General features: G+C 43.3%; 2 protein-coding genes across 2 annotated transcripts in view; one reads left to right on the top strand and one right to left on the bottom strand.

Annotated features, from left to right (window-relative positions):
• The first annotated feature begins 1,997 nt into the window (after positions 1-1,997).
• Positions 1,998-6,691, top strand: p2rx2 (purinergic receptor P2X, ligand-gated ion channel, 2). Its single transcript, XM_056291244.1, has 12 exons — positions 1,998-2,137; positions 3,323-3,458; positions 3,589-3,660; positions 3,914-3,989; positions 4,089-4,185; positions 4,309-4,389; positions 4,535-4,688; positions 4,790-4,920; positions 5,046-5,136; positions 5,228-5,293; positions 5,680-5,757; positions 6,234-6,691. The coding sequence occupies exons 1-12, from the start codon at positions 1,998-2,000 to the stop codon at positions 6,327-6,329; spliced, it is 1,218 nt and encodes a 405-aa protein (XP_056147219.1). The 3' UTR covers positions 6,330-6,691.
• An 8,267-nt stretch (positions 6,692-14,958) lies between these two features.
• Positions 14,959-25,439, bottom strand: part of pole (polymerase (DNA directed), epsilon) — a 40,311-nt gene continuing 29,830 nt past the window's right edge. Inside the window, exons 40-48 of the mRNA XM_056290234.1 lie at positions 20,712-20,837; positions 20,043-20,175; positions 19,020-19,227; positions 17,436-17,567; positions 17,030-17,223; positions 16,516-16,716; positions 16,195-16,320; positions 15,456-15,545; positions 14,959-15,338 (exon numbers count right to left, since the gene is read on the bottom strand). Of these exons, the coding sequence (XP_056146209.1) occupies positions 15,216-15,338; positions 15,456-15,545; positions 16,195-16,320; positions 16,516-16,716; positions 17,030-17,223; positions 17,436-17,567; positions 19,020-19,227; positions 20,043-20,175; positions 20,712-20,837 (1,333 nt within the window). The 3' untranslated portion in view covers positions 14,959-15,215. The remainder of the gene's footprint in view (positions 15,339-15,455; positions 15,546-16,194; positions 16,321-16,515; positions 16,717-17,029; positions 17,224-17,435; positions 17,568-19,019; positions 19,228-20,042; positions 20,176-20,711; positions 20,838-25,439) is intronic.

Here is a 25,439-nt window from a genome sequence, read left to right as displayed (position 1 = left end):
ATGTAAATTTCTACTGCCAGCGCACTTAAAACTTAAAATAGATGATTGTACCATACTATAATAAATAACAATGAATGAAGAAATTACATAATGATAATGCTCACGATAACATAAAAATCTAAACAAAGCCAAGTTAAGATCGTGTATAAATCAAGATGCATGAACAGTTTTTTTCCATACACATATTTCCTACACCACAATAGGCCAGACCACTGTAGAGACTGCAGCATAGCACACTAATATTTGTACAAATCACATTTAAAACATACGTTATCATATGCTTTGTCTGTCTTCTTGCCTCTCAAACTTCTGCGCATTGAGTTGAGTACACGTACAAAAATGCATGCGCACATACACCAGCAGTTTGTTAGGATCTGATAGAATTTATGTATAATTTCAGACACCATAGATGGAATGTGCACAATTAAGATATTTCTGCACAAATTTTATCTGAAACAATTCAATTCAATTCAATTCAAAACTTTATTGCAGACTCAGGGTCCGTAACAGACAACGACAAATAGGTAAATGTGACGCACACAATATGTGGTCACATTTTGTATGTGTTTTATTAAATTCCATTCAGGGGAGAATAATAATAATTTGGTTAATATTGGTTCACTGTCACTCCCAGCCAGTAGGGGGCCCTGACTTTGGAACGTACGCAGCATTAGAGTGAATGGTTGTTTCTCGGCGATCGCTAGGATTCGTCATTCTATTGAGAGCAACGTCTGAAAAGCAGCGTATATTTCTCTGTCAATTTATTTCTCCCGTATTACAAGGAATATAATCTGCTTGCATGACCGCAACCCGGGGCCTGCAACATAAACACAATAACATATGTCTTATAAGAAGGCAGCTATACCAGTGGTCCCACTGCTGGGATTGGTAGCGTGTGGCACTGACTCTTGTATTAGTTAAACTCATGATGATTACATTATCAGTCATTGAGCCGGCACATACATTTATAACTGAGATTTCTTAGAAGAGCCTGATTGACTCCTGCAGCCACAAGCGTTTCACTTGCACTACACCATCTAGGTCTGTTTAGTAGTATTCTCATTGCATCATTATAAACTACCTGAAGCCTCTGTGAGCTTGCTTTTTTTGTAGTTTGACCACAGGTGTGCAGTATAAAGTGGTGTACAATATGCTCTGAACAGAGACATCTTCACACTAACTGAACACATACCAAACTTGCGTGAGAGCGTGTTTGCTGGTGCATACATCATGTGGCATTGCCTATAAATATCATCATCGTCTGTCATTTGTTCAGTAATATAATGTCCAAGATATTTCACCTTATTACATACCACAAGATTATTATCAGACAATTAAAAATCACGAAATTTTAGATAATTGACCTCTTTGGTTCTGCAGAACATGTCAACACTCTTACTAGCATTGTATTTGATATCATGCTCCACACTATACAGAGAACATATAATAAGGAGCTGCTGGAGACCAGCGCTACAGGGACTAAGAATGACAAGGTCATCTGCATACATAATATGGTTTACCAAGGTATTACTAATCATGCACCCAGTGTTAGAGGCCTTCAACTTCTTGGACAAAGAATCAGCATATAAACTGTAGGGAGCTGGAGACAGAATTCCCCCTTGTTTTGATACCATTGCTAACCCCAGATGGGGCTGAAACGCTGAAAACAAGTCCTGGACAGTTATTTTATTTGAAAAGGAAAGCCATATTGATTTTGATCTCATCAAAACTTGTCTTAGACCTGTATAATGACCAGAATGCACATTTAAAGTCAAAAAGGACAAAATATAAAATTTATTGTTCGCTCACCATAATCTAAACCCCACCCCATCTCTTTCTGCCAGAGCTGGATTCGAGGAGTAGCATTGGGCAATGACTGAGAAAGAAAAGAAAGAAAGAGAGATCTGTTGGGAGAGAGAGAAAGAGATCGATTAGACCGAGTCAAATTACACGAGACACAGGACAACCGCACGGCACAGGCACTTTTTATGGTCACAATGGGACTGCGTGAGTTTATAAAAGATTATTTTCTTAGTTTCTGGGACTATGAAACCCCAAAGGTGATGGTAGTTAAAAACAGAACTCTTGGAATCATATATAGGGTAGTACAGTTTCTTGTGATCACCTATTTCATCTGGTAAGCATTGAGCTTGTTTTTTTTGTTGCATGTCTAATGACCAAAAGCATGCATTTGAAATGATAATACCGAGGTATTGAGAAATGCAAAGGGTTATGGTGATTTAAATTGTCATTATAATTTTTTTTCTGTTTCAGCATCGAAGCTATGTAAGCCATAGAAGCTATGTAAAAGAGAGAATTATGAATGTTGCTTATAAAATGCAGATCTGTAAAATATTCAAATATATTGTTTTGCGTCCAGGGATCTTGATTAAGACGGTCAGATAAAATGCAGTCTGACTTGAAATTCCCAAACCAAACAAATATCTGCTTTGTGATGAGGAAATATTTCCCTCGTAACGTCATTACAGCAGGGTATTAGAATCACTAATGTAATGCATGATGGTTAGCCTCACTGCCCATCACTGACAATTTTCATTATAGTTATTCATTTGACAGATGCTTTAATCCAAAGCACATTACAAGAGAATCAGAATTAGCAGGTGGGCAATCTTATCCAGAAAGGGTGGGTTACATACCTGATTCTGCTAATCAACCAGTTGAGAGTCTTTCTAGGAACCTCGATGACTACAATCAGATGTGTAATTGCTTGGTTGGAACAAAAGCCTGCACCCACACTGGTCCTTTCTGGATAAGATTGCCTAGTGATAAATACCAATTATGTCATAACCAAGAATGCAAGTCATGTCAGCTGCATTTACTATAAGTATGCTTAAGATTACAATTGTAGCTTTGCAACACAAATGTACAATTGTAAATATACATTCAACTGCTGTATTGTGAGTGATGTCTGCATGTGTTAGAAGCTGCTGTGTACTGAAATCAAATTCCTCGTGTGCATAGGCACAATAGGCCAATAAAGTTGATTCTGATTATCAAGTAGGAATGATGGGAGGACTTAGTTTGAATTTAGTATTAGAGAAACGTTTTTTTTTTTAAAGAAGGACATTTTGGAAGGATTATTTTGGGGAGGCTTTGCAAGAATTAATTGAGGAGTCTTCTGTTGTTGTTGATTATTGAAGTGATTATACTATTCCAACTCTGAATTTGATTCTTCAGTCTTCTCTAGCTTAATTTTCAAACAGGAGAGAAGTATTGGATCTTTTTTGGGGGGGGGGGCTTTCCCCATTGAGAAAACACGAAACAAAATGTGACATCAATAATATGATATATCACCCTGCAGGTACGTCTTCATAAGTGAGAAAGCATATCAAGAGAGTGAAACCCGTCCAGAGAGCTCTGTTTACACCAGACTGAAAGGCGTGGCGATTCAGGGCAACCATATCTTGGACACCGTGGAGTATGCTCGACCTCCAGAGGTGAGGCCATCCCATTGCATTCACAGATGGCCCACAGCAAACGCTGCAGAGTAATCTGGAAAGTCGAAACGCCCATTAGCACTCTTTAGCACCTTCTTCAAAACTTCCTGTTTCGACATTTTCGTTGCAGGGTGGTGATGTGATCAGCACAATACTGAGACGTGAAGTCACTTATGATCAGAAGCAAGGAGCCTGCGCTGAGGTGAGAGGTCAGCAAGAGTTCCCAGTCATACTTAAGTTGGTGTTGCTAAAAAAAAAAAAAAAAACAGGAAACAAACATGAGCTTGGTAGGATTTGACACTATCATCTCAAGACATATGTAGCGCCTTTCAGAAAACACAGTGTCAAAGCTGATAAAAAGGAAAAGACAATGTTATAGAGCAGCATCAGTTACATAGGTGATGAGCACTCCCAGAAAATAACATTTCCATGATTGAACAACTGCTTTGTTGCAGCATTTCTCTGTTGCCAAGGCCAACTGTACAACGGATTCTGACTGTATCGCCGGAGAGGTTGATTTTGCTGGCCACGGTACCTGTTCTACTCCCTAGTCAAGATTTCTCCCAGTTTGTTAGGTCTGTCTGTGTTTATCTCACTGAACATCTGCATGTAAACCAACACACTCTGTAGGCAGGAGGACGGGGCGATGTGTGCCATACTACAACCAAACCTTTAACACCTGTGAGATCCAGACTTGGTGTCCCATTGAGGAGTTTGCCGCTGTACGGTATGGCAGACTCATCAGTGCTTTGCAGCAAGTTGCTTTGCCTGGATAAAACAGTGAAACTATTGTCATCATGTGCTGTAGTAGATTTGGCTGTAATGCATAATTACTTGCTGTCTTTAACAGGGAACCAGCATTGGAGGAGGCCATCAATTTCACAGTATTTATTAGGAATTCAATCCACTTCCCCAAATTTAAAGTGCTAAGGTATAATATATTGTGACTCTCCCACCAACCTAAGCACCCATTATGGAAAGACACCCCATAACAAAACATAAACATAAACATACAACAGGAGATTTTGCTATTGGCTTGTGAGGTGCAGTTATTCAACATGCCTGTTGTCTGACAGAGGAAATATCAAAGACTCGTCAAACAGACGCAACATGCAGAAATATCTCAACAAGTGTCATTATGACAAGGAGAAAGAGCCATACTGTCCCAAGTTTCGTCTGGGCTACATCGCGGAGCGAGCACGGGAGAAGTTCAGCGAGCTCTGCAGGACTGTGAGTGTGCAATACCTACTGGAATGCCCATGTGCACGTCTGAAAGTAACAAACCGACTCGTAGAAGCATTGTTTAGGATCCACTTGTCATCTTTTGTCAGGGAGGAGTGATTGGTGTTTTCATCAACTGGCAGTGCAACCTCGACCTGGACCCCTCATACTGTAGGCCCACGTATTCCTTCCGACGCCTTGATCTGCGAAAGGATCTGCCCAGCTCTGGTTACTACTACAGGTAAACTAACATCAAACACAGGAGTGTTCTGTCTGCACAGTATTCACGTTGACTTGTAATACAACTGTTTCACCTTATTTTCTGCCTTTTTTTTCCCTCCTTCATATCTGCTGTATGATGGATAGGTTCGCTAAGTATTACAGCAAGAATGGAGTAGAGTCTCGGACGCTTATCAAGGCCTATGGTATTCGTCTGGATGTCATTGTTTATGGACATGTAGGTGGATAAAACCATTGTACCCAAGTGTTAGGTTGTTTAGTAGTATCTACATATTTAAATGCATGTGATTCTTTTAACTTTTTTACAGGCGGGTAAGTTCAGTCCCATCCCAACCATCATCAATGCAGTGACAGCTATGACATCGGTTGGAATTGTGAGTATTTGGTCAGTTTTTTTCCTTCACTGTCTCATAACGTCTAACTTTGCCCCAGATCCTTTCCCTATTTGTGATCACTGCTTATTTTTATTGGACTGTCTGACAGATTATCAAAAAGATAGACAAAAGACTACAACAACCCCTGTCCACACATTATACCAATCCCCATCCCTGGCCCCCATCCTATCAACGAGCCATAGGCAGCAGCCCAGTTTGATACTTACTGTAGAAACACTCAGAACACAAAATGGTCTGAAAGAATATGGCACACCTCTTTTAGATAAAGTGGAAGATGTCGAATTCCATCATCTTGCCACTGTGATGCAGTGTTTTTTCCATTTTCCACTTCTCTGCTCGCTCACCACTAATTTTGTCACCCACAGTGTTCAATTATTTGTGACTGGATCATGTTGACTTTTATTGACACGAATGCAGTCTACAGTGAGAGAAAGTTTGACAATGTGAGTAGGAACTACTATACGACTATATTTATATGTTATCTGGTTCCATCTATAGTTGGAGTAGTTTTTAGGTGCCAAGTGTTGACGTTTTCAAATCCCATAGCAACTTTTCCAAAATACATTTTGCCTACTTGAACTTTTGTAAACAAACCTCTCTAAGTGCCTGTTTGTAGAACTACAATGTTTGGCAAAATGTCAGATGGTTGTTCCATAGTTCCAAGGCCACAAACTGTTAATAAATGCACGAAGCCTTTTGCTGCAAAATGTCAAATCATGCTTCAGGATGCTCCACATTAAGCAGCCATGCATGCTACTTAATTGCATTCATATGAATCTTGTCTTGTAATAGTCTTAATAATTTATGCAAAAGAAAACTCATGTGTGGATATGTTGAGAGAATATTTGTGTAGACATCATGTTCACTCACATCCTCTGATATATCCTGATATTTGTTGTTTTTGCACGAAATTCCACAGGTTAGTAAGGATCCAAAAAAGCCCATTTCAACAGAGTTCACAATCATCAGCTATGGCTCAAACCATTCAGACCTTTCAGAGGGTGTTCCGCTGTGACGCTGCCAGGCCAGGCCACATATGTACCGTATATTCCTCTAACAAGAGATTCGGGCAAGGGCAACAACTCAAGACTGTTTGCTCAGGTGTCTTGCAGAGGCCCTGTGATGAAAAATAGAGAAACAGAAATAGAGCCATAGACACTGAGGGATCCTGCAGAGCTGACACTGGCCTGTGGAGCGGAGTCGATGTGTATATAACATGTCAAATCTTGCCAGTGTAAGGGCCTGAATTGTACCCTAATGAATAAATTCTACTTCTCGCTCAACTGACTACGAAAAATTGTGTCATAGAACAAGACCGAGTACACTCTGCTGAGAAGCCTATTCTGCAAACCCACACAAGATATGCCAGTCAACCAATGTAGCAATGACGTTCAAACCATTAATAAATATCCTTTATTGGTTTGAATTCTAGTGTCTGTGAAGTAACATTTATTTAAAATATAAAGTTTGTCTGAAATTATGTTCAAAACGTCTTTGTTCTTTGAATTATAGCGGCATAATAAGTAAGGCAGTATGAAGACCATCGTATCTTACTAAGAAAACTGCATAACATATTGGTCAAATCACCATGTCTCTGACAATATTCTGATTAGTTTGCTTCATCTTCAGTGCAGGAAAAGACATGCAATCCCAGCAAACATTTAGACGTCTAATCGACGTCTTTTAAAGGTAATTTTTGAACGTCCAATTTTGGTCTGTGGTGGGTGCAGACTGAGTTTTTCTGACGTCTTCTGGACGTCCAATTCTGACATCCACAGGACCTCTATATAAGGGCTGATTCTAGTCCAAATGTGGTCATTTTGGACGTCTTTTCAACGTCAAATTTAAACGTATTTTAGACCACTTTTTAATACTGCTTAATCAGTGCATACGCCCCCATTTTCAGACACTGGCCCGTTTTCTGTCAATTAAAGGACCAGGTTGCCGTAAAAACAAGTTATTTCTAAAAATTCCTCAATTTTCTGAGCTTGGCAAAACAAAAAGTAAGTCTCCAGCCCCTTCCTAAGATTTGTTATGATTTAAAAATGACAATTAAGCAAAATCTTTAAAAATTCATAAATCACAGGAATCAGATAGACTTACTCCAATACCTTTTTGCTCGGGAATTTATGCACAAAAACTAGTTGCCATTAATTTTTCCAAAACAGGAAGTACATTGAAAAAATTATACTTCCTGTTTTGGAAAAATGAATGGCAACTAGTTTTTGTGCATAATCTCCTGAGCAAAAGTCTCTTTGAAAAAGTCTTACTCATTCCTGTGATTTTCTCTGAATTTTTCAAAATTTTGCTTAATCGTCGTTTTTAAATCATAAATCATAGGAAGGGGCTAGAGACTTTTTGTTTTGCCAAGCTCAGAAAATTGAAGAATTTTTAGAAAGACTTGTCTTTACGCCAACCTGGTCCTTTTAATTGCAGGACTACACAGGTTAATACTATTCCTAAGGTAGATTTCAAGATAATGTAACATTGTTCCTATTTTAAGTACAAATTGCATTAATTAACCCATCATACATATACAGTTTAAGACAGATCAACCCAATAATCGTAGTGGGCTGATTTGCTTTCATTCTGTAGTGCACGCACACCGCATGTGCACACACACACACACCATACCCACACAGAAACTATTCAGGGCTTTGCAGTTGAGACATTTATTTCTCCAGAGTGAGTAAAACAGTATGCATATGGTAATCCATAGGTGGAATAATAAAGCAATAGAACACGAGCAGGAGTGCAATATCGTGTGATATCGACACTGCTGTGATTTGGTGGTAGGCAGTACCACAGACAATCACAGCAGTGCTGATATCACACGATATTGCACAACCTCAAGTGTTCTATTGCTTTTATACAAGTCTACATGTTAATTTCACCAATATAGGCTAGGACAATCATGTTTTGTTATTCAGTGGCTCTGCCAAGACAAGTAGTTCCTCAACTGCACATTTTGCACCTTCCAATCAGTAAGGTAATACTGAAAAAAAAAAACTGGACCAACTGGTCCTTCTGCCCAGAACTTGGCACACCATCTCTAAAATACAAAAATAAAGCCTCTGTGTGGGCGGGGCTTTCCCTTTGGTGGCGGCCACCTACCCCTGCCCACCCATGGCTACACGGCTACCCTACTGAGTGCCTGGTGTGTGTCCACCACCTCCCCATCTCGCTGGAGCGTGCTTGAGATGGTCTGCGACACGCTGCTTAATGATGCCCTCTGTGGCCTTAGGGTCAAATTTCATGACTGCATTTGCATAGAAAAAGACAACATGCATTTAAACAACAAGTCTCCATATTTATGCAAAAAATACATTTCCTGTACATCCACTACTGGTGTAATCGTTAGTTAGTTATCGTTTAAGAGGACGCCTTTGTAGAAAGCGACTTACAAAAATAGGTAGACATAGTTGTGCATCTATACAAACTCCAAAAGGCTGAATGATTTAAAGTGTCCTTTTCTTTCAGGGGGAGGTCCCTTATCCTTTGGCCTCACGAAGGCATTTTGACAGGTAGAGCCATACTGGGTGTGGCCTCTGCCCATGGAAGTGTTCATGCGCATTAAAGACTTCCTCTACCCTGGCACAGCCATCCCTACTACATTGTTATCATTTAGAATGAGATATTGATGATGTAGTAGGGATGGCTGTCTATCCATGCCCATCCCTACTATAGCATCAATATCTCATTCTAAATGATAACGTCGTAGGGATGGCTGTGCCAGGCTAGAGGAAGTCTTTAATGCACATGAACACTTCCATAGGCAGAGGCCACGCCCAGTATGGCTCTACCTGTCATTTAATTACCTTGGGCCTCACTGCAAGCAAGGTATTTTGACAGGTAACGTCATACTGGGCGTGGCCTTTGCCCATGGAAGTGTTCATGCGCATTAAAGACTTCCTCTAGCCTGGCACAGCCATCCCTACTACGTTATTTAGAACGAGATATTAATGATGAAGTAGGGATGGATAGGGATAGACAGCCATCCCTACTACATCATCAATATCTCATTCTAAATGATACCAACGTAGTAGGGATGGCTGTGCCAGGCTAGAGGAAGTCTTTAATGCGCATGAGCACTTCCATAGGCGAAGGACACGCCTAGTAAAACTTTACCTGTCATTTAATTACCTTGACTGTCTCCCATCCATGTACTAACCAGGCCCTACCCTGCTCAGCTTCCAAGATCTGACAAAGGTCCACAAAAGTGACTACTCCGGTGTGTGTGACAATCATTAGGACTTTATGAATTTACCCTTGTGATGCTTAAGTTAAAGGTTATTGCATGTTAAAACATACCTGTCAAGAACTTTGTGAACACAGTCTTTTGTGTCTTTCCCGCCAATACGGGAAAGTTGCAGCACCTGTTGGAATAAGTCCATGAAAACTTTGACCTAAAAAATAGTGTGCAAGTGCACCTTATACTGTGTTATGCTGTTCATTAATTCCAGACTTTTGTAAAACTTACCAGGGTATTGAAAGCTTTGGCATCAGACAGGCGTTGTTCCTCTCTCTTGAAGGCTTCCATGTCCTCCATCCTCTCCACACGACTGGCTGAAGCGACCGGTTCAGCTCTTCCTATGAGTCTCACCTCATTGCGAATGTCTATCAACATGTTTAGCACTTTCTTCTGGTACACTGAAAGAAAGAAAAGTAACACTCTCAAAGCTTTTGTTGAAAACAAGGATGGGTTTGCCGTACTTCCTAGAGGTATAATCCCGTGAAGCACGGTCTTATTGCTTAAACAATTGAAATACCGGCTCAGTGGCCTAGTGGTTAGAGTGTCTGCCCCGAGTCCAGGGAGGCTGTGAGTTTAATTCCCGGCCGAGTCATACCAAATACTACTTAAAAATAGTACCCATAGCCTCCCTGCCTGACACTCAGCATCAAGGGTTGGTTTGGGGGTAAGTCCTTACGACATACTAGCGTCATGTCCAGGGGGCGTACTTGTACATCAAGCTGCCTCATGCTACGGAAACAGGAGATATGCTCCTGCCCTATGAGCCTAACGGCTTGAGAACCATTGGTTCAAGGCTACTTACTAAGTCATTGAAATAGCTCAGCACTTACCTGCTAGTGGCAATGGGAATGTCCCTGCTGGCTTCTCAGTCACTGTCTCAACACCTGTAGTAAGAAAAAAAAGTGTTTTAGATTGCATTAAAACTTCCAAAGACACAGAGGACCATACATTACACGAGAAATAATAAATCTGGTATATTGTAACAAATAGGGATGCACCGATACTAATTGTTGGCGAATTATAAAGACTGATTACTTAGGCACTCACCATGCCTGTCCCTGGATCGGTCAAGTCTGGACCTAATCTCCCTTGACCCATGGCTGCGGCGGGATCTGTGATCATATCTCGAGCCACTGCTGGACCTTTGCCTGTCAAGTCTGGACCTTGTCTCCCTCGACCCATGACTGCGGCGGGACCTGTGATCATGTCTCGAGCCACTGCTGGACCTTTTGCTGTACCTAGATTCGTGGGTGGACCTGGACCGGTGCCGGTATCCGACACTGGGTCTAGAGCCGACACTGTGTCCAGAACTGATGCTGGCTCTGTCACCGGACCTAGAACATAAGTGACCATTTAATTATTGGACATAATACTACAATACCATGTCACACTGAAAAAGACTAACCCCTACTGGTCTTCGATGTTGACAATCACGCCTCCTCTGATACAAACATAGTTGCCCTGCCCTGCTGACAAGTGCCCTAGGCCTGTCGTTAATCGCTAGGGCAGCGATAAGCCCTAGCCTCGGTACCACGCTCACCATTACAGTGTATGGAGAGCATGGAATTTTTGTGTATGAGCCTCTAGACAGCGGATATACAGATGACGTTATGGCTGTATTCCATGCAAATAGGTCAAAGCAGTTCCGTAGGCGGGCAGTGGCACGAAGCTAACTAGCCATTGGCCGATTCAAAAACTCAGAACCTATCAGATCCCTGCCTCCGATTTCCGAAGACTCGCCATCTTTGTGGAAGACTAGTTGAAAGCGGGAACTGGGCCAGACGTGTCTTTACCCCGTCCAACCGTCCCATGACACGTTTGGTACACAGACTAGCCTGGCCTAAGCCATCCTGAAGGCCGTAATCACAAATGTGATTTGGTATGTAGGCCTGAGACCAACCAGTAGAAGTCAGTCGCTACTTATGCTGTGCCCTAACCATATTACACTGTACCTGAAGCGATAGCCATGCCTTGGAGGACCTCCATCCTTTCTGCGGTTTTCTTGTCGAGCTCCTGAAGAGACAAATGTTTTGAGATTTAACTTGGCTGATTAGTAAGCAAAAGGGTGATTTTTTTGAATAAAGTGTGACAAATACTCACTGGGTGTTGAAGTTTCTCTGCTTTGAGATGCTGCACTTGCATGTGGAAAGCCTGAAAGCGACAAATAATGTTCTTAGATTAAGGTGACCAGATATTCGAATCCTAAAACCGGGACACTTAGTGCACGTCTTATCCTTGCACGCGCATGTGACATCCTTGTACGCGCACACATTTTTCAGATAGATCACATCAAAACAATGGTAAATGGGCTGCACATTAAGGGGCCTTACATAGTCCTAGCTCCGCGTAGTCTCGTGCACGAGCATGCGTGAAGTTACAATTGAGCGCACTACACACTAATGGCCCGGGTTTGATCCCCGGACGAGCAAAAACCCAGCGCGTGTTAAAAACCGGGACCGTTCGTTGGTGCATCACAAAAACCGGGACAATTCTGTTTTTTACAGATATCTCTCGAGTCGGGACTCGGAGCTTAAAACCGGGACTGTCCCGAACCAATGGCCACCCTTTCCTAGATTCTAGTTTTTTGAAACGTTAGCTAGCTAGCTGTTAGCTAGCTAACGTTACGTTTATTAGCTACATGCAGTTGGCTGATTCAGACGCAAATGCTAGCTAGCGAACGTTAACTAACTAGATCGACCTCATGATATGGTTGAGACAAAGCTAAGTAACAAACACATTTAGAAACACAAAATTAAATTAGTTGGACTTACCCTCAACTTTGTAGATTTTCACAACGCGCGCACGACAGTTGACATTGACAGCTAGCTAGTTCTGAATGGCGGGGTCGGAACGGGCGACCTTGGGGGCGACGATTAGACAGAGCACGTCCTTCAGCCAATCAGAATGACGTTCACTATCGAGTCTGAAGATGTCGTGTTGCCTCAGCCAACCAGGATAGCGTTCACTGTTTGAACTCAGAGGCTGACCGTTGAGAAGTTTTTTTAATGATAATAATTGTATATGAATTAATCATGTTTTTAACAACAAGAATGTTGTTAATCATTTCTCCAATCATAAATAATAAAAAAAATATCCTTCCCTAATCATATTAATTTCTTGCACCTGTTTTAGACGTCCACAGACGTCCAAAAAAATGACTTAGCCAGACGTTCAGATATTGAACTGCATATTGACGCCTAAGAGGGGTCATATTTAGACGTCAAAATATTGCACGTCGCACAGACGTCTAGAAATGGTCTTTGACGGACTGACCCAATATAGACCTGATCTGCACGTCCCTCAGACGTCCAATGTTTGCTGGGATCTATGGGGAGAGCTACACCCAAGAGCAGTAATCAAATAACACTGACATTTCCCACAAAATGGTTTCTTACAAGACTGCGGGGACGTGTGAATCCATTTGGACTCCTAAAGGAGAATTATGCAAATGCCAACGTGAGTGGACTCGTGTCATTAGACAGAGCAGCACCACAGACAGCCACATGCCTTAATATAAAATTGTGTGATCATTTTTGCAAAGAATGACTGTTAAGAAATAAAACAAGGAAACAGTGTTAGCTGTAAATGCTATTGGCAATGCTGAACAATCACACTTCACTACTACTACACTGTGAGACGAGATCATGCTGCTTTCACCTAAAATGTATAAGGGGAAGGGAAATAAAAATGCAGAGAACACACAGCTGGTGGGTTCAAGTTTTGCAAGGCAGACTAAGTGCTACCATTCCTTCATTTGAGACAACCTATCTGTTAGCAAGGAACTCTGAAGAGCTAATCTAATTGTTTCTCGGCTCATGGTCCAAAATGTGATTACTGGTCTGGGAGATACCCATCAGCAGACATAGTGAGTCATCTGAGGGATAATGAGGTTACCATGATGGAGGTAATTTTGACCCAGAGCAACATGCACATGCTACAGTTGCTACCCAGTGAAGGTTTTCCTCATATTTATTACAGCAAAATCAAATCATTAAATTCCAACTATTTAAAAAACTTCTCTTAGTCTTCAGAATCAGGGTACACTCTGCTGAGAGGCCTGTCAATCTTACATTACATTACAGTCATTCAGCCCACGCTTTTATCCAAAGCGACTTACAATAAGTGCATTTAACATAGGAAATCAGGAGAACTACAAGTCATCAGAGGTCATAAGTGCGTCTTCTCTCTAAACAAGCATCTAAGAGCAAAACCAGTGCTAAAGTAAAAGTACAAGAGAGATTTTTTTTTTAATGAGTGAATACAATAAGTGCTAAAAGCAAGTAACAGGGTAGTAGTTCTTAAAGAGGCGAGTTTTCAAACTGCGCCGAAAGATGGGCAGCGACTCCGCTGTCCTGACATCAGTGGGGAGTTCATTCCACCACTATGGGGTCAGGACAGAAAAGAGCCGTGACCGGGTCGATCAGCAGCAGGGGCCTCTGAGCAACGGGGCAACCAGGCGCCCCGAGGCAGCAGAGCGAAGTGGTCGGGCGGGGGTGTAGGGCTTGGAGATAGGAAGGAGCTGTTCCTTTCACTGCCCTGTAGGCTAGCACCGGAGTCTTAAACTGGATGCGAGCAGCTGCTGGGAGCCAGTGTAGGGACATGAGAAGGGGAGTTGTGTGGGAGAACTTAGGGCGGTTGAACACCAGATGAGCTGCAGCTTTCTGAGCAAGCTCCAGAGGTCTGATGGCCGACGCCGGGGCGCCGGCAAGGACGAAGTTGCCGTAGTCCAGCCAGGAGATGACCAGAGCCTGGATGAGCACCTGTGCCGTCTCATCAGTGAGGAATGGGTGAATCCTCCTGATGTTATAGAGGAGAAATCTGCAGGAGCGAGCAACCGATGCAACGTTTTCAGCAAACGACAGTTGGTCGTCCAGGATCACACCCAGATTCCTCACAGTCCGATTTGGCGTCACCACGGTGTTGTCAATGGCGATGGCCAGGTCTTGGTGTGGGCAACCTTTCCCCGGGAGGAACATCAGCTTGGTCTTGTCCAGATAGAGCTTCAGGTGGTGTGTCGCCATCCACTCTGAGATGTCATTCAAGCACGCAGCAATGCGTGTCTCTACTTATGTGTCAGAGGGAGGGAATCTTAGCTTTATAAATGAGGATGTGGCGATGACATAGATTGGGCTATGATGAAACCGTTTATCCTGAGATAATTAATAAGAGACATATTGGCAGCAAAGTAAAAAGGAAGCTAGGCCACTTAGTGATTGCTGAATTAGGAGATCCTCGGCACTAGACATGATGCAAGTCAAAAGTACAATGTAGAGTGGATCTCACCAGAAAAGCGCTGAAATGTAACTGCACAAAGCCAAATAAATTTTATTTTATGAGTTATAAAATATTTATTGACTTGTACATGAAATGGAAAAAAAGAAAAATCAGGCAATAGATACTGATAAAAATTCTGATACAACATGGTCAATAATGTAAACATATCTACAATCCATATTTATTTTCTGAACCATACAGTTATGACTCCTGATTATACACAATCAGAAATACATCGTGCTGACTAGGTATGGCAAGAGGAAAAAGTGAGTAGGCTTAATTACAGTTTTTTGATGGACTTCCTGTAGCAAAAATGGATTAGCATAGGGTGTCCATATAGCACACTGCAGTAAGGATCTCTGTGGCAGATATTAGTTAATGAGCAGTCGAGCTGATCTGTGGGTTCATGACCAGGAGCCAATCAATGGTCTCCCCAAGGAAACTCATGTTGTAGTGGGACGCGATGTTCTTGAACACATTGATCTGCTCTGAGAAGCTCTTTAAATGGGAGAAACAAAGGAAATTATTGGTTTTAGAACAATGTCAGTTGGTGAAGATTATTAGGTATTTGTTCTGGAATGTAGGCTTATGATACAATGCATTTAGAGCACACACCTTGGTTGAGAAAGTCAAGTCAAAGTTTCCAGCACAGTCACAGTAGAGGGGCATGTTTGCTGCCTTCACCCCTTTACACTTAGTACATACCTGCAATGAAACAAAGACAGGTTCATCAACAATGAGACAGCTTTAGGATGAATGAGCTATTCTATACCATGTGGGTTGAACCAAGCAATTCAAATGAAGTCTTTTTAAGCTGTAAATTCTAATCAAGCACATTCACATTTCTTACATCTCTACCATTCCCATAATGATAACAAATATATATTTTTTAAATTCCCCCCTTTTCTACCCAATTATACCTGGCCAATCACACCACTCTCCGAGCCGTCCCGGCCGCTGTTCCACCCCCTCCGCCAATCCGGGAAGGGCTGCAGACTACCACATGCCTCTTTCGATACATGTGGAGTCACCAGCTGCTTCTTTTCACCTGACAGTGAGGAGTTTTGCCAGGGGGATGTAGCGCGTGGGAGGATCACGCCGTTCCCCCCAGTTCCCCCTCCCCCGTGAATAGGCGCCCCGACCGACCAGAGGAGGCGCTAGTGCAGCGACCAGGACACATACCCACATCCAGCTTCCCACGCGCAGACACGGGCAATTGTGTTTGTAGGGACGCCCGACCACACTCAAGGTAATGCAAACAAATAACATTTTGGTTTGGGATTATTGTCGTATTAAAGAATGTTCCATCATGGATAACAATTTATCTTGAGGGTACATGGGCATTCAAACTCACCAGGTCCTGTAGAGTGAAGCTCATCAGTTTCTTTTGCAAGGCATCCACCAGAGCCATCTCAATAGACTCAGTCTCATACTGGGCCTGGCAATTGGAGCAGAACCATTGGGGAAGGACTGACCCATCCTATGGATTTGACAAACATTTGAAGCATGTTATTAACACATATCTGGTCATAAGGTCTTAGATGGGATGGTTAAGAGAGGACTTAATTTGATTTGATTGGCAATTTCAGGGAGGAAAAAACAAAAACTTGGCTTTCCAGAGACTATTTAAATAGACTAAGAACTATCGGTTGAGTTTCCTCTGCTCATCTCTGACCTGTGCCATTGTTGGGTCCTTGCAGAGGTCAAGGTCACGACAGAAGTTGCAGTGGTGGCAGATGACCTCTGGCAGGATGTAGGAGTTACAGGGGTCACAGAACTGGGCTTCGTCAGAGAACTCTCCGACATCCACCAGACGCAGCAGGTCCCTCTTCAGTTTGTTCACCTGGTTCAAAATGTTGGTATCCAGTGAAAGCACCTGCAGAGAGGATGGATGGAATCGGTATATGCAGCAGAAATGCATGATTCACAATGCCAAAAAGACATGTTCAGGGTTTGACAACTCAAAGAAGTTTTAAAACACTGCAGAATAACACATGTCACCCATAACGTCAGTGTCTCCAAAACCAATACACAATTTACAATAATTTTAGTTTTGTATACCACATTAAGACCAACACTAGGATCAATAGGACACTGGAGATAGTTTGGCAGCTGATGATAGATGATCATGTTAAATTAAAATCCCCAACTTGAATACAGCACCAGTATTGGAATGGTTGTTGGTGTACCTGGCACACATATTTGATGAACTCCAGGGCTGGGTTGTTAAGTGGCAGGTGGGACCCAGGTAGGGCAGGGAACATGTCAGACTGCTGACTCACACTTCTGGTACCTGTTACCTTCTTCTGGATTTTTTGAGTGATGGTGAAAATGTTTTGAGTCAGCTCATTTGACACATATTCCTGGGAGAAGGAGATCATACCTATGGAAGCAGCATTTTGAAACATTAAAACATCTACTCCTAAGAGGAAAATTAAGTTATTTAGGATGGAAAACAAACCCTCATAGTATGTACTACTCATATGTAGTGAATACCAATGACGTTTAATCTAGTGATCAAGTCTAATGAGAAACTCACTGCAAATTCAACGGAATTGTTTAGAGACTGCATCAGTCTCCCTGACTATGACTTACCAGGGAGAGTACTCAAATCTTCTGCTGCCTGCTGGGAAGCCTGGCTTCCACCCCGCCTTTTGACTGGTGTTGCCCCAGGGGCATTGCGTCTCAGCTCCTCCTTCATGCTGTGATAGATGGCTGCAATGTAGGCTGAGAGGGGAGTAAGTATATTAAAAACAATAAGTTGGGTGATGACACAAGATAAGAGAAACAAAATAACGAGAGCAATAAAAATTAAATACATTGTATATACACTCACTGGCCACTTTATTAGGTACACCTTGCTAGTACCAGGTTGGACCGCCTTTTGCCTTCAGAACTGCCTTAATCCTTCGTGGCATAGATTCAACAAGGTACTGGAAACATTCCTCAGAGTTTCGTCCATATTGACATGATAGCATCACGCAGTTGCTGCAGATTTGTCGGCTGCACATCCATGATGCGAATCTCCCGGTCCACCACATCCCAAAGGTGCTCTATTGGATTGAGATCTGGTGACTGTGGAGGCCAATTGAGTACAGTGAACTCATTGTCATGTTCAAGAAACCACTCTGAGATGATTCGAGCTTTATGACATGGCGCGTTATCCTGCTGGAAGTAGCCATCAGAAGATGGGAACACTGTGGTCATAAAGGGATGGACATGGTCAGCAACAATACTCAGCTAGGCTGTGGCGTTGACACGATGCTCAATTGGTACTAAGGGGCCCAAAGTGTGCCAAGAAAATATCCCCCACACCATTACACCACCACCACCAGCCTGAACCGTTGATACAAGGCAGGATGGATCCATGCTTCCATGTTGTTGACGCCAAATTCTGACCCTACCATCCGAATGTCGCAGCAGAAATCGAGACTCATCAGACCAGGCAACGTTTTTCCAATCTTCTATTGTCCAATTTTGGTGAGCCTGTGCGAATTGTAGCCTCAGTTTCCTGTTCTTAGCTGACAGGAGTGGCACCCGGTGTGGTCTTCTGCTGCTGTAGCCCATCTGCCTCAAGGTTCGATGTGTTGTGTGTTCAGAGATGCTCTTCTGCATACCTCGGTTGTAATGAGTGGTTATTTGAGTTACTGTTGCCTTTCTATCAGCTCGAACCAGTCTGGCTATTCTCCTCGGACCTCTGGCATCAACAAGGCATTTTCGCCCACAGAACTGCCGCTCACTGGATATTTTCTCTTTTTCGGACCATTCTCTGTAAACCCTAGAGATGGTTGTGCGTGAAAATCCCAGTAGATCAGCAGTTTCTGAAATACTCAGACCAGCCCGTCTGGCACCAACAACCATGCCACATTCAAAGTCACTTAAATCACCTTTCTTCCCCATTCTGATGCTCGGTTTGAACTGCAGCAGATCGTCTTGACCATGTCTACATGCCTAAATGCATTGAGTTGCTGCCATGTGATTGGCTGATTAGAAATTTGCGTTAACGAGCAGTTGGACAGGTGTGCCTAATAAAGTAGCCGGTGAGTGTAGATTGTTTCCCACTAAAATATAGCCAGAGGAAACTACCAATATGTGCAGTGACACAGTTCCAGGTTGCTGTGATGGCCGTATTGACAAAATATTCCAGATGCGTTACATTATCATAACATGTGTGTTTACCTGAGACGATCATCAGGAAGTATTTCTGACAGGAGGCAGTTTGCGGCAGATACTGCATGATGTTCCAGTTGCTCTCAATCAGCTCCTCCACCTCATCAATCTCTCTATCCCCATCATCTTCCTCACCAGCAGCTTGTTCTTCTTCCTCATCATCACTGCCTTCTTCCTCATCATTATTGCGTTTCTTTATGTTCTGACTGGTTCTATCCTAAATTGGCACATGGGAGAAACAATTTCCATATTCAACTTGAATGACTAAAACTGCAGGAACCAATTAATGTACACTTAAAAGGACGACTTTTTGAAGCCAATTAGAAAGTATGGTAGATGGTCATAAAAACAGATCAGAACATTGATAGATGGAAGAATGGATACAGACAGATGGATAGATATACTGACAAACATTTGGCCATAGATCATTAAAATTTTGCTGAAATGCCTGAACACCCTAGGAAATCATTCGTTCTTAGGAATGCCATCTATGAGTCCATTTAAAAGTGCTGACCCTCACATGTTTACTAACCTTACTGACCAACTAATGTTCTATCTTTTGATAAGTGGACCATCAGTCTCTGAGTTTGGACCTTAAGTATCCATCGATGGATTAAATTCACTGTGACTGACAAATGGCAGCAACTGCTATTGAAATGAACTCCCTTCCTTTTTAACCAATAACTCTTGGAAATGGGATTTGAACTTCCAACCTTCTGTTTGATGGATAGACAAACCTTCATGCCACTTGTCCAGTAGTGTATGCATCTGACATTACTGCAGCCATGCATGAATAGTATGAGTTATTCATTTAAACATTTTGAGAGAGAAAAAATACCCAAAACAAAATAAAACACTTTTTTCAAAAAAATCTAAATGATGGAAAAGCTAATATGGTAGACATGGGAGGTCCCATGGCAAACCTGGAGAGCACATGCAATTTATGTCATTTTGGAGCTGCCCTCTTAAGTGAAAATTAATTTATAGCAATGGAAGTGAAAACTGGACAGTGAAGATTGCTATTTGAAGTACCTCTCCATACAGGAGGCTGGAAGGCAGTTTGCCCTTCACTCCTCCATAGTTGGATGGGTCCATCCACAGCAGAAACTCCCAGCATCGGGAAAAGGAGATGGACAGGGAATGGAAGATTTCCCGGGAATGTATGCTAGAGGGAGACATGGTAAAGATTTAAACAAAACCAAGAAGGTAATTTTTCACTGTTTGGGACACATAAGAAGTGTTCTGTTCTTTATTGAGGCAGCAGGATTGCAGAATGGGTGAGAGTAGAAGACACAAGAAACAAGGATGTCATCTAATGGAATATAGTTATTGTGGGCTATGCATGTGAACATGTCAAGTTCCATTTTATAACCCTGATGAGGGCAAAATATTTTATATCTATCTATCCATCTATCTATAATTTTAACATTAAAGTTTTTTTCATCTCCAAGATTACTTGAATTTCTTCATATTTTTCCCCAGATTTGATGTGCAGCCAGTACAGGTGCAAGTGGTTCTAAAAATGTGGGGAGATCCTGACCATTACACAATCCCTGGGCATAACACCCTAATAATTTCCAGTGGAGAATTATTTCCTGCTTTGTGTGCTCCTGGGCAAATACCATTAAAATGCATAGTTTCTTTGAGGTGATTTTTAAACATGAACACTGGTGTTTTAACCCCTATGTGCAGCTCTCACACCTGTTGGTGATGTATTCCACATAGCCGATCGCGTCAACTATCCTCCGTTTTTTAGTACACAGGATGATCCTGTTGAAGTTCCCATACACCACAGTGGAGCCAAGACGCTTAAACTCTGCAACCAGCCTAAAAGCAGGATGAGAGGATGATTAATGGGTGAATCGTCTTTTTTAATACTGTAGTGTGACTGCAATTAGAAAAAAATGGAATTAATGTAAAGCAAATGCTGATTATGAAATGGTGATTATGATGAAAATATTTGAGATCATTTGTTATCTTTATAAATATATGACAGAGGGCAAAATGTGATAGACAAGTCATTCCAATTTGAAATAGGAATGATCTGAAAATGGTATTACTGATTGATACATAGAAGGTAGTGTAAGGTTTTGTGCACTGTAAGTAATGGTAAAAACTTGATAAGTCATTCAGTACTGAACTTTAAAATCTTGTTTTCCTTAATACAAGTGGAACAAAACAGGTACCTACTGGGTGAGATCATTTAACTTGTTTCCATTGCGTACTGGTCTCGGAGGATCTGAGCAATAACCCAACTATCCACTCAGCTAAACTCTTTGGCAATCAATAATTTCAGGAGGCGGAGTGAAGTTTATGATGTTTACTTGCCAAAAGGTGAAAAAGCATTGCGTGTATCAAGACGTAAGAAACAAGGATGGTGGATAACCTTTTGCAGCACACACAACGCACTGGTAAGATGGTATAACACTTCCCGATTACAATTTGCCGGCCGCGAAGGAAGTACTTCAAAATAAAAGTCCGTCGACAGAATAAATGTCTCAACTTAAATAATGACTAACAGAGTCCAAAACACTCCCCACCTGGGGTCTTTTAAAGAGCCCAAATAAACCCCAAACTACTTATCAGTCTTCTGTAGAAAGCAACAGGACCAATTCGGAGACTGGGCGGGAGAATACTTTCTGTGTGTCTTCTTTGACAACTCTGATGTCTACTTTCCTCACCATCCCATCCTGACTTGGAAGCGTCTTCACAACCATAGCCATAGGCCACTGGTTTCTTTTGGCCTGACTGTCCTTCATTAGGACGATGTTTCCTAATTGGAGGTTGGGCCTCTTGTCCTGCCACTTGCGACGGCTTTGAAGTGTGTGGAGATATTCCTTTCGCCACCTGCTCCAAAAGATGTCCGCTAGACTCTGAACCTGTTTCCATTCGTCCTTGAAAAGATCTCCTGCCCCGAAGTCACCTGGAGGGGGAGGGGAAACGCATGTCTTCTGGGTCAAGAGCATAGCTGGAGTAAGTATGAGAGGAGACTCTGAGTCTGAGGACACTGGGACAAGGGGTCTAGCATTCATGACTGCAGTAACCTCAGCCATGAGGGTAGTCAGGACTTCGTGTGTGAGACGCGATGATCCACCTTGAAGGAGCATACAGTCAAGGATGCGACGGGCGATTCCAATAATGCGCTCCCATGCGCCCCCCATGTGAGAAGAGTGGGGTGGGTTGAATACCCAGGTACAGTTGTGCTCCTGGAGATACTTCTCCACAGTCTCTGAGCTGAAGATTGGTTTATCCATCTTGAGTTCTCTGCAGGTGCCGATGAAGTTAGTGCCTTGGTCTGAGTGTATTTGTTTTGCTGGGCTTCTGATGGCAAAGAACCTTCTCAGGGCATTAATGAAACTGCTGGCACTCATAGTCTCTATTACTTCAATGTGCACGGCTCTTGTGCACATGCATGAGAACACAACAGCCCATCTTTTGCTGTTGGCGTGTCCTCCTCTGGTACGACGTGAGGTAACGTCCCATGGTCCGAAGACATCCAAACTGACATAGGTGAACGGAGACTTGGAGACGCTTGGCAGGCAGATCTGCCATTTGTTGGTGTTCTGTCTTCCCGCGAAGCTTCTTGCAGGTGACGCACTTGAAGAGAAGGCTGCTGATGTATCTTTTAGCTCCGACCAACCAGAGCCCAGCTGCTCTGATGGCGCCCTCTGTAAAGTGCCTCCCTTGGTGTTTTACGGCCTCGTGGTGATGTCGCACAAGCAGGGTCACGAGGTGATGATGACCTGGGATGATGATGGGGCTCGTTTCTTCAGTTGCTAGCTTGGACTGAGCTGTACGGCCTCCAACTTTGAGGAGTCCTTGGTTGTCGATGATAGGGTTTAGCTTCAGCAGACTACTCCGAGAGGGAAGACTTTGTTTGGAGGCTATGTTCTTCAGTTCTTCAGCATAGAGCTCATCTTGGACGCTCTTCATCACAAAGATCTTGGCTCTATCCAGCTCCTCCTCTGAGGGGCCTCTGTGACAGATATGCCATCCACGGCAGCTGCCCTCTTGGGCAGGCAGTGTGAAGGAGCGAGCAATATGGATCAAGCGTGCGACTGTGGGGATGAGAGTGGTCCACTTTGAGAAACGCTTGAAGCGGTTGGGGTTCAACAGGCCTTGAGTGACTAAGGTGAGGTTCACAGCAACCTCAGGGCGCACATCGGAGTCACAGGCAGGGTTGACGAGATTGAACGTCTCTTGGGGTTCGAAAGAGTGGGGAGATGGATTCTGAAGAAAGGCTGGTCCAGAGAGCCATGTTGTGCTGCCCAGGAGAGTTGCTGGGATAGATCTAGACCCATAGTCTACATCTGGATGCTGTTTATAGATTACAGCTCTGCCTTCAACACTATCATCCCCGTCAAACTAACCATCAAACTCCTCTCCCTTGGCCTCAACCCCTCCCTCTGTAACTGGATCCTGGACTTCCTGACCAACAGACCTCAGTCTGTTAGGTTAGGTGACCACTCCTCCTCCACCCTGACCCTCAGCACAGGTGCCCCTCAAGGTTGTGTTCTGAGCCCCCTCCTTTTCTCCCTCTTTACCCACGACTGCCTGCCAACTCACCCTTCAAATGTTATAGTTAGGTTTGCAGATGACACCACAGTCATTGGCCATATCACAAACAATGACGAGATGGCCTACAGAGACGAGATTGAGCACCTGACATCATGGTGTCAATCTTGTCCTTAATGTGCAGAAGACAAAGGAGCTGATTGTGGACTTCAGGAGGTCTAGAAGCTGCGGCCACTCCCCCATTCACATCAATGGGGTAGAAGTGGAGCGTGTTTCCAGCTTTAAATTGGAGTCCACATCTACCACTGCACCATAGAGAGCATCCTGACCATCCGCATCTCAGTGTGGTATGGCAACTGCACCTCAGTAGACCAGAAAGCTCTGCAGCGGATCATCAAGGCGGCCCAGCATATCACCGGTAACCAGCTCCCAGCCATAAAAGACATTTATCACAAACGCTGCCTTCGAAGGGGTCTGAGCATCAGCAGAGATCCTACCCACCCCAACCATGGACTGTTCTCCCCCCTGCGCTCTGGGAGGCGCTACAGGAGCCTCAGAGCCCGCACTACCAGGCTCAAAAACAGCTTCTTTCCACAAGCTGTTGCCCACCTGAACCTGGCTACACACTGAATGTCTGTAGATATTTTTAAATATTTTGTACTCCAGCTCTCTTTTAACTTATTTTTAGCTTTTGGTCTTCATGTGTGTATATCTTATATTGTGTTTGCTGTGCTTGTCTGTGTCTGTCTTGCACTGTTTGGTGAAGCCACAGCCCTCATTTCATTTTTAACATGTGCCTGCACATTGTTTTTAATGACAATAAATTGAATTGAATAGTCAGCTGGGTTGTCGTCAGTCGGAACATGCCTCCATTGGTCTGGAGCTGTGGACTGCTGGATCCTCTGAACTCTGTTGTTTACGTAGACATAGAACCGCCTTTCTTGATTATGAATGTACCCCAAGACTACCTTGCTGTCTTGAGTAGTATGTGGTGCGGTGGAACTCCAGGTCCACCTCTTCGACGATCAACTCTGCGATCTCGACTGCAAGTACTGCTGAGCACAATCCTGTCTAGGAACTGAGAGGTCTGGTTGGGGTGCCAGCTTGGCTTTTCCAAAGATGAAGCCAACCTCGGTCTGTCCCTCTTCAGGTGTGGCTTTCAGGTAAGCTACTGCTGCAATGGCCTTTGTAGAGGCTCCTTGAATACAGTGCCAGAGGGTGAGAAAGACGTATAAGTGCGGGGTATCTGGAACTCCTGTAGGTCTTTTAGCGAGTCTCTCCACTTTGTCCACTCTGTTTCCATGCTTCTGGGGAGGGGTGAGTCCAGTCCTTGGCTTGCTTGGAGAGGTCCCTCAGGAGCAGCATGCCTTGTATTGTGACAGGGGCTAAGAGACCGAGGGGGTTGTATAGGCTGTTCACCGTAGACAGCACCCCTCTACAGGTGAAGGGCTTCTTCTCATCCATGGCCTGGAATGTGACCGTGTCTGAGGCAATGTTGCAGGAGACGCCGAGGCTGCGTTGAAGGGGAAGGTCATCAGTAACAAGGTTGAGGTCCTTGATATCCTTAGTACGATCTTCCAGAGGGAATGCTTCTATCACAGCAGGTCTGTTGGGGGCTATTTTATGCAGCCTGAGGTTTGACTCTGCAAGCATCCTTTGGGCACGTCCGAGGACACTGATGGCTTCTGCTTCGGTAGGGAAAGACTTCAGTGCATCGTCAACATAGAATTCCCGTTCGATGAACCTTCTCACGTCGCTACCGAAGTTCTCTTCTTCCTCCTTGGCGGCACTCCTCAGGCCGTATATGGCAACTGCAGGAGATGGGTTGTTGCCGAAGACATGGACACGCATCCTGTAATCCACAATGTCACTGTTGGGGTTGTTATTGCGGAACCACATGAAGCGGAGGAAGTC

This window comes from Lampris incognitus, chromosome 1 (genome assembly GCF_029633865.1).
Source record: "Lampris incognitus isolate fLamInc1 chromosome 1, fLamInc1.hap2, whole genome shotgun sequence".
Taxonomy (NCBI): Eukaryota; Metazoa; Chordata; class Actinopteri; order Lampriformes; family Lampridae; genus Lampris; species Lampris incognitus.
The sequence above is the reverse complement of the archived record's forward strand: the minus strand, read 5'-3'. Positions and strand labels throughout refer to the sequence as shown.